At 39.5% G+C, this 9,646-nt stretch overlaps 1 protein-coding gene across 1 annotated transcript in view; it reads left to right on the forward strand.

The window, feature by feature from the left end:
• LOC127652361 (uncharacterized) overlaps window positions 1–9,646 on the forward strand; it is a 35,450-nt gene that overhangs the window by 21,709 nt on the left and 4,095 nt on the right. Inside the window, exons 6-8 of the mRNA XM_052138471.1 lie at window positions 4,461–5,176; window positions 7,106–7,361; window positions 8,512–8,753. Coding sequence (XP_051994431.1) covers window positions 4,461–5,176; window positions 7,106–7,361; window positions 8,512–8,753 — 1,214 coding nt within the window. The remainder of the gene's footprint in view (window positions 1–4,460; window positions 5,177–7,105; window positions 7,362–8,511; window positions 8,754–9,646) is intronic.

Below are 9,646 nucleotides of genomic sequence, written 5' to 3' on the forward strand. Positions count from 1 at the left end.
AGGGTCTGCTGTCATTATACAGTATGAGAGTGGACTCTAGAGGCGAAATAAAAAAATCACTTCACTGATGCCTTGTTGTGTTTGTTTTGACACATGAGACTACATTCTGCATGGAGCAGAACACTTCAAATGCAGATTTAAAACATCAACAACGTAAAGGTATGCATACAGTATACTGCAGTACATGTTTTCATATCATTATGAAGTAATTCATTTATTGACTAGATGCTGCATTAATAGAGAACAGCAGTATTTTTGCCGACAAGGCTAAGAGGACATTAAAATGTATGCAAATATACACGCAAGTCCTACCTAAATGTTAAATGTCAAGATTGTTAACATTTATTACTATCTAATTGCATTAGTTTATATCCAGCTGGCCACGTTTATGCATTCGTTAATGCTTATTTAAAGTTGCATATTTAAAGCTAGTGACATGAGAAATAAATGTATATCTTCATGCAGCCGAGAAACGTATAAGCAAATCAGAAACGCATCTGATTTCAATAACGTTAATAACGTTAGATCCAGTCTGTTGTTTTCCATCTGTTTGAACAGCCCCTCGCCTGGGCTCATAGTCTGAGCCACTTCACCACTGAGTTTAGCCGAATACCACTACTGTCTGTGAATATTGCTACTCTACATACAACTGTAATTAATAAAAAACTATGTGGTATTTCTATGTTATTATGAAGCTTGAGCATGGATTAGTAGGAATCAGTGCAAGTGTAACACCATTTGAACCTTGTCATTTAGTTGTAGTGCTTTCTATATAGCAAAGGGCGAATACAATTTACAAATCACTCCTTTTTGCTTTTATTAGCAGTTTTCATACTGTCCCAACTTTTCGGAATTGGTTTGTGTGTATATATATACATGGTGCATTATCCTGCTGGAAGTAGCCATCAGAGGATGGGTACATGGTGGCCATAAAGGGATAGACATGGTCAGAAACAATGCTCAGGTAGGCCGTGGCATTTAAACGATGCCCAGTTGGCACTAAGGGGCCTAAAGTGTGCCAAGAAAACATCCCCCACACCATTACACCACCACCACCAGCCTGCACAGTGGTAACAAGACATGATGGATCCATGTTCTCATTCTGTTTACGCCAAATTCTGACTCTACCATCTGAATGTCTCAACAGAAATCGAGACTCATCAGACCAGGCAACATTTTTCCAGTCTTCAACTGTCCAATTTTGGTGAGCTCTTGCAAATTGTAGCCTCTTTTTCCTATTTGTAGTGGAGATGAGTGGTACCCGGTGGGGTCTTCTGCTGTTGTAGCCCATCCGCCTCAAGGTTGTGCGTGTTGTGGCTTCACAAATGCTTTGCTGCATACCTCGGTTGTAACGAGTGGTTATTTCAGGCAAAGTTGCTCTTCTATCAGCTTGAATCAGTCAGCCCATTCTCCTCTGACCTCTAGCATCAACAAGGCATTTTCGCCCACAGGACTGCCGCATACTGGATGTTTTTCCCTTTTCACACCATTCTTTGTAAACCCTAGAAATGGTTGTGCGTGAAAATTCCAGTAACTGAGCAGATTGTGAAATACTCAGACCGGCCCGTCTGGCACCAACAACCATGCCACGCACCAAATTGCTTAAATCACCTTTCTTTCCCATTCTGACATTCAGTTTGGAGTTCAGGAGATTGTCTTGACCAGGACCACACCCCTAAATGCATTGAAGCAACTGCCATGTGATTGGTTGATTAGATAATTGCATTAATGAGAAATTGAACAGGTGTTCCTAATAATCCTTTAGGTGAGTGTATATATATATACACACACTCACTGAGCACTTTATTAGGAACACTATGGTCCTAATAAAGTGCTCGACGTGATTTTCTGCTGTTGTAGCCCATCCGCCCCACGGTTTGACGTATTGTGCATTCTGAGATCTTATTCTGCTCACTACAATTGTATAGAGGGGTTATCTGACCAAATCTGGCCATTCTCTGTTGACAGAAATGCCGCTCACTGAATGTTTTTGGTTTTTGGCACCATTCTGAGTAAATTCTAGAGACTGTTGTGTGTGAAAATCCCAGGAGATCAGCAGTTACAGAAATACTCAAACCAGCCCGTCTTTCACCAACAATCATGCCATAATCAAAATCCCTGAGATCACATTTTTCCCCATTGTGATGGTTGATGTGAACATTAACTGAAGCTCCTGACCCATATATGCAAGATTTTATGCATTGCATTGCTGCCATATGATTGGCTAATATATATATTAGCATTTACCATTACAATTAGCATTACCAACCCCTTATAACTCGTTACCCAGCCCATGCTCTCCTCTCCTCTGCTGCGTGTTGCATACATTTGTCAAAATCAGCTGCTGGCAACCACAAGCTCCATTGAACACAATTAATCAAATTGAACCCTGAACATAAGGCAGAACTTGTGGCCAATAAATCTCAAGAAGAGAACAGTAATCACTCATCTTACCAAGAACCTGTAGAATTCACAAGCAAAAGATTTATGGATGATCTTAACTGATATATCTAAGTGACAAAAAGGGAAAGAGATTGTTGTCTAAATATCAGATTCATTACTTATAGTGGCAGTTTGTAGAGCAGGTATCTAGACAGTCCATGGTAACTGTATGACATGTTAACAGTAGTAACAGGAGCTCATCTATCTGTCTCTTAAAGTTGACCACATTTATATTCACATCAGTGATTAAGGTAATTATCTGGTTAAGACTTTATTCTGAAAAAGTTTAAATGCTCCATAAAGATTTAAATGCTCCATAGAGTATTCATCTATTCTAAATATTCCTCCTTATGTGAAACGAAGAAACTGAAACATGCCCCATCTTTGTTTTCTTCTTCTTTAAACTGTGCTACCTTTGGTTAGGCGCTATATAAATGTAACATTATTATTATTATTATTATTATTATTATTATTATTATTATTTAAGTAAATAATGGTGTCTTATCGTAAAAATTCCTGATAGATTTATGGGACTTTCACCTATTTGTAGGCTATATTGATTTTATTTTCACTCGCAGACTCGCAGACTTGAGTGAAATTTAAGGTGACATTTATTTTATGAATATAAAACAGAAAAGTCTCTCTTTGGTGTAGGCCCCATCTGGCGGTCCAAAGAAGTTGTATTCGGAACCGTCATATCCTGCCGGATATAGGAGGCAGGGGTGAGGAGCCTACCCCCGTGCAGGATGGGACTCAACATGTGGTGGTGGGGTGGTGGAGGTTGCCGTGTTAGCACACTGAAACAGCAATGTGATGGATTGTGAGCAGACTTATAAAGCAATGGCTTATATATGATTGGCTAGGAGTTACCCAGCAAATGGTGCAATGAAGTACAGCTGCTAGTCTTCCCGCTAGAACTACACTGCGCTTACATTGAAGTTTTATTGACATTTGCTTTTTAATGTTAGAAAAGTTACAAGGAACTGTTGAGGAGAGACTGTAAGTATACGTGCTTCAGAGGAAGATATAGGAGCGCTCCACAGTTTGCTGGATCTGCTGAAGTTGTGTGAGGTCATATCATATCACTTCAGATTATATGGATTTAACCACTGGAGTCTTATGGATTACTTTTATTCTGCCTTTATGGGATTTTTGAAGATTCAAAAGTCTGGTCACCATCCACTTGCATTGTGTGGACCAAAAGCACAAGATATTATTAAAAAAAAAATCTACATTCGTGTTCTGCAGAAGACGGAAAGTCTTACGTCTGGGATGGCATAAGGGTGAGTAAAAGATGAGATTATTTTTATTTGTGGGTGAACTATCCCTTTAAGAAATATTTTTTTGACATGAACACATTTTTAGGTTACCACTTTTCCAGTGCACATTGTTAAAATAAACAAATTGTGAGGTAACCTAAAAACCGTAGGCCATTTAATTTAACTGTTTTTATTCAGTTCAAAAATGTTATATAATCTGAATAAATGTACCATGTAAATTAGGTTATACCAGTAAGTGTTAATCTAGGTTATAACAACAACTGTTATGTGTTAGATCAAGTAGGTCATTGAGAGAACAGTTGCAGTTTGCCACTTTGTTCTGTGTATGCCCTGTATCCTGCATACCGTATAAGCTCCCTTAATCAGTGCGGGTATTTTGCAGCAGCATATATGAAATCAAGCTCACATTGGTCTGACATGCGGCTTCTTGTTCTCTCCACCTCCCTCACATGTGTAGCCCACCCCTGAATGTAAAGCTACTACTCCCATGCACCTCCTGCTGTCACCATAATACTGAGATGGAGATATAGAGAGACGCGTCCTGCGGATGGATATTTAATCTGAGGACACATTATAGAGGAAAAGCTGTTGTCATTGATCACTGCTGGTTTTGAGAGCACTGATGAGGTCCTGAGGGTTGAAGAATTGGTTTGCTGATTTTATTATTGTGTTTGTATGGTACGCTACCTAAGGGCCAAATTTCCCAGTTATCTTTTCGTTCTTATTATAGCTGATTTTATTCCACCGCCACCCTGAAGTTCATTGTTGTCATCTTGGCCGCCGGGATGGTGGCGTTTATCGGAGCGGTCATCTGTATCATCGCCGCGGTCCACAGTGGGTCTCCACCGGTATCCGTGGCCGCTGCACAGCCCCTGGCCGACAACCAGTCTCTGTCACCGGACGCGAGCGGAAAAACGTTTTCATCACCACGGGCAGGACCGCTGGACGCTCTCCATGGTACTGACGCGACCAGTAGGGATAGAGGGGGGCCGGAGGCGCCTACCTTTTACGGTTTAACGGGACTAGGAACCGGAGGTAGCGAACAGCAGGTCACTTACAGCAGACTAATCTGCACCCCTTTGCCCGCCGGTGAGTGCAACACGAACAACTTTCAGCAACAAGCGGACGATCAGTCGCTCTATGCGGAACAGGACTGGGGATATCTCCGAACCACAGCCGAAGAGCTCCGGCGAACCGTCCTCCAGCAGAAAGACGAGATTATAACGGATCAGAGAACAATACGGGAGCTGACGGGAAAGCTTTCGGAATGCGAAAGTGGGCTGAAGGGACGGAGGGTCCCGGAGCGGAGCGCGGCACTTTCGGACACAAGAAAAGAAAACAAGGACCAACTCATGATGCGGGACGATGCGGGATCCTCAATGCTGAATACTCATGCGGTTGAGGATCTGGTGCATGCCATAACTCAAATGAAAGACCGCATTGAGAAACTGGAAGTAAGGCACAGATCATTTTTTTATTCGCAACTGTAGTTTATGTGATAGAGGTTTCGCAGTAATCCATTTTATAAAGTAGAGATGGGACATAAGTGTTGATAAACACGTTGGTATCATCAGGTTTGCAGAAAAGTTCGAAACTATTCGTCAACACAGAACGCGTTCTTGCGTTCCCTGCGCTTTCTTTTAATTGTCGGTGTAGGCTAGTCTACAAATGCGATGGACGTCTTATTTTATTTATGTATTTATTTTTGACGTCATGAAACGTCTTTGTGCTTCGCGTTGTGCTTCTCGCGTATTAAGTTCGAAATAGCTCAACTTTTAAAAACGCAACTTTGGGGCCGTTCACACCGAACGCGTTTAGGCTACGTCCGTGGTCCGTCCGTGCTGCTTTTCAATTGTTTTTCTGTGAAAACATGCGGTAGACTGACGTGTTTGACCGTTGCGCCATCGTCTCGTTGTTTTTTTAGACGCCTCATCAAGTTAAATTTTTTTTAATTAAAAGTAGACTGTTAAATAACGCCTCTCAAGACATCTAGCAGCTTTATTTAGCGCAAGGATGCGTTCTGCTCCATTCCGCTGCGCTATTGTTGAACGCAACAGCGCGTTATTTCTTCAAACGCACCACCACCACAATACAAATATTTTGTCAGGTAACTAAAATGTCCTTCATATGTTTACGTCTATTAAAGAACTGCTTTTAAAGGAGTCAAAATATTATTTAACGCCTGAATAACCCTTTTTAAATTAAGTTACACTGACATACATTTTAAAGTAGCCTATCCGATAAGGTAAAATAATAATAATGGCTTGAGGTAAGAATGGCACATTTTCGCTTAGGCTATATTTTCCATTTCCATAAGAACCTTTTATTGACTGTTTTAAATAGTTATAAAACGGTGCTGCAGCTTGTGTCATTGCGCTTGTAAAGTGAATATCTTCCGTAGCCTAAAGCCTGGAGCTCGTTTGCGTTTCTGCTCACGTTCAGTCGCGCTTGTGATTTATCGTTGTGCGCTAGACCCGTGTCCCTGATTGGGTTGCGATGGAAGAAATATCGGCTGTGTGCAATGTTTTCATGTTTTATGATATTACCAAATTGCATCCTCATCAGCACTACCTCACTGGTTCATCTGATTAAACCTTCTAGATCTGAACTAGACTTTATCAGCCTGCATATAAGATGCAACGAGGGAGAGGATAAACAGCAATTTAAAAAGCCTTGTTTTATATATTTTGCAGATGAATAAAAAGGTTAAATGTAAATGTGTGAATCAAATTTGGCTATAAATATATGTTAAAAGCCAAGGATACATTAGCATGTTCCAAAAATATATCCAAAGCATGCAAGACAGCAGGGGACATGACAAGCACTACTGAAACCATATCATGGACCCCTGAAGCTGTGAATGGCTGCTCTACAGTCTACTGGTGCAGTTCCTGTCACATAATGTCTTTGACATCATTCATTTCCAATGCAGTATAGTAGCATTAGAACAAATAGAATAGAATAGAATATGTTATCACTGCAGGGGCCACTGACAATATTATGTTGGGATGTTTTTAAATTGGTCTCATTAAACATCCAGTCTCCCTCACACATAGCAATATTTGCTCTGATAACAATCCAATTAAATTATGTTTCTATTTACATGCAATATATAATGAAGTTTGGTCTGGGTTCAGCTTCATTCAAATGTATTAGTTTATATATATATATATATAAATAAATAAGAAACTGATGCAAGTGTATGAATGTAGTAATTTTGATGGTTTATACAATTTTGTAATTGATGCATTACATTTTCACTGTTAATTTGATTCATTTCGATGATGTACTTTTACACGCCTAATAATATTCATACTATAAATCCTCCCAAAATGCACAAATAGCAATAAATAGCACTAATATGATTGCTGTCTTTTTCACAGTCTGAAATGGCACCACCAGCATTCAATCACACAGACACAAGCTCACAGAAAGCCACAGGCACTGTCTCTAGCACTTCACGTAAGCCAATGGTGGCCGCGCACAAACGAATGGACGACCTGGAAGGAGAACTGAAGAGAAAGATAAAACTGCTGGAGGAAGAGAGAAAAGCTCTGCGCAAAGAAACACAGAAACACCAGGAGCATATTGAATATGGACTGGATACTGTACACCAGCGAATAAGCAGCCTTGAGAAAGGTGAGCTAGAGGTCAGGTTTACTGCTGGCAGAAATATTGGCTTAGAAGACTGAGTTTTTGAACAAGTAATAAGCACATATTGACAATGGAAGAGAGAGAGAGAGAGAGAGAGAGAGAGACCTGATGTGAACTGTTTTCCAGAGCAGATACCTGTTTGCAGAATAAAGCCCAGGGGAAATGTTTGTGATTAGGCCTTTGGGAAATTACTGTTTGCCCAATGTGGATTTTTTTAGGTTGTAGACCTATTACTGAAAACATTAAACCAATAATGTATGTTAAGTTTAGCAATAATTGATCACAAGACTACTTAAAGGGATCATTCACCAAAAAACAAACAAATGTTTTTAGAAGAGCTCTGTTGGTCCTTACAATGCAAGTGAATGGTGACCAGAACTTTTAGGGTCCAAAAATCACAAAAAGGTCACAAATGTAATGCATAAGACTCCAGTGGTTAGATCAATGTCTCCAGAAGAAATATGATAAGTGTGGGTGAGAAACAGTTCAATATTTAAGTCCTTTTTTTTAATTATACATCTCCATTTTGACTTTCAAAATGTGAGTGAATTTGAAAGTGAAATTAGTGAAAAAAGGACTTAAATATTGAACTGTTTCTCACCCACACTTATCATATTTCTTCTGGAGACATGGATCTAACCACTGGAGTCTTATGGACCTTAAAAGTTCTGGTCACCATTCACTTGCATTGTATGGACCTAGAGAACTGAGATATTCTTCTAAAAAACTTTGTTTGTGTTCAGCAGAAGAAAATGTAAAGCATTACGACAGTATTTCCTGTGGGTGGATTTATTTTGTAAACAGTCTCTTTCTGGTATCCTTTCATGTACCATGTGATATTCAAGTGTTTTCTGTTTTTACATGGTCATGACATGAGTTTAAATATGCAGCATGAACAGGATTACATGCAAGCTGATATACATAAACTTTGCACAGACAGGTTAGGAAGGTTAGGAAGGTTAGTAGCACAATAGTCTAATGTTAACACATATAATGTTTAAATCTTGTGGCTATACTTTCTAAATACTGTGTATTTTAATGTGTATCCTGGTGCAAAACATTGCCCCATTGATTTCCATTGTAAGTCTATTGCTGTATACAGTATATTCTCACATTCTTTCTTTCTTTCTCTAAGGACTGTCTGATAACAAGTTTTCAGAGGGTTACATGCTCTCATTTCCCATACGAAGCAGCTCCATGTATGCCACTGTAAAGCAGGAAATCCCACCCCTTCACGCTCTGACTGTCTGCATGTGGCTCAAGCCTGCCAAGAGCATCTTGGGAACAACCGTTTCATATGCCGTATCTAATCAGAGCTGTGAGTTTGTGCTACAGCAGTTGGTTCATGGACCCATCGAACTTGTAATTAATAATGAGGTAGAGCATTACAACATAACTGATCACTGACTTCTCTCAAATATGTAATGGGACATAACATCTCCTTTAATGTTTGGAATTGGCACCATTGTATTTAGCTTTAAAGGCGGCATGACATGAGAAATCAAAGTTTCCTTGATGGTTTGACATATAGGTCATTGTACCTATATGTCATACTCTAGTTTTCAGAACTCAAAAACATTTTTTTTTATATATATGTATATATATATATATATAATATACATATTTAATATACACATTTTGAAACTAAGCTGCCAAAACGACCCGTTCTCTACTTTCTGCACACTGTGATGTCACACAATGGTAGAAATTTTAATCTGACCAGTTCCAGAACAACACATCAACACCTACTGCTGAGTAATTAGATGGCAAGTAAAGAGAGTAGGACAGTCAAGAGCAGAGAGCCAATCATAACAGTGGGCATTTACTGTCAAGTCTTAAAGGAGAAACAGCACCAAATCTGAGCGTTTCTGACTGAGGGTGGAAAATTATCATGTTTTACAAATATATGACTGTTTTTGTGTGCGTGTGTGTGTGTGCGTGTGTGCGTGCGTGTGTGCGTGCGTGTGTGCGTGCGTGGGTGTGCGTGTGTGCGTGTGTGTGCGTGTTTGTGTATGTGTGTGCAACAAGCATTACTTATGTAACAACTGAACCTCGAAAAACATATTAAAATAATTTAAAAAAGACAAGTCATGACCCCTTTAAATTTGATCAGCTTGCATCCTTTTTTATTATATATGTTTTTAAAAGTTGTTTTGGTACAAAATGAACCGAGAGCTTGAACTTTGACAGTGCTCGTACTGTATGCTAAAGCAATCAAATTGTTTCGCCCTTGTTCCCAGTGTGTTCAGCTTTTCAGTGATGTAATATTT

Source organism: Xyrauchen texanus, chromosome 12 (genome assembly GCF_025860055.1).
Source record: "Xyrauchen texanus isolate HMW12.3.18 chromosome 12, RBS_HiC_50CHRs, whole genome shotgun sequence".
NCBI classification, from domain to species: domain Eukaryota; kingdom Metazoa; phylum Chordata; class Actinopteri; order Cypriniformes; family Catostomidae; genus Xyrauchen; species Xyrauchen texanus.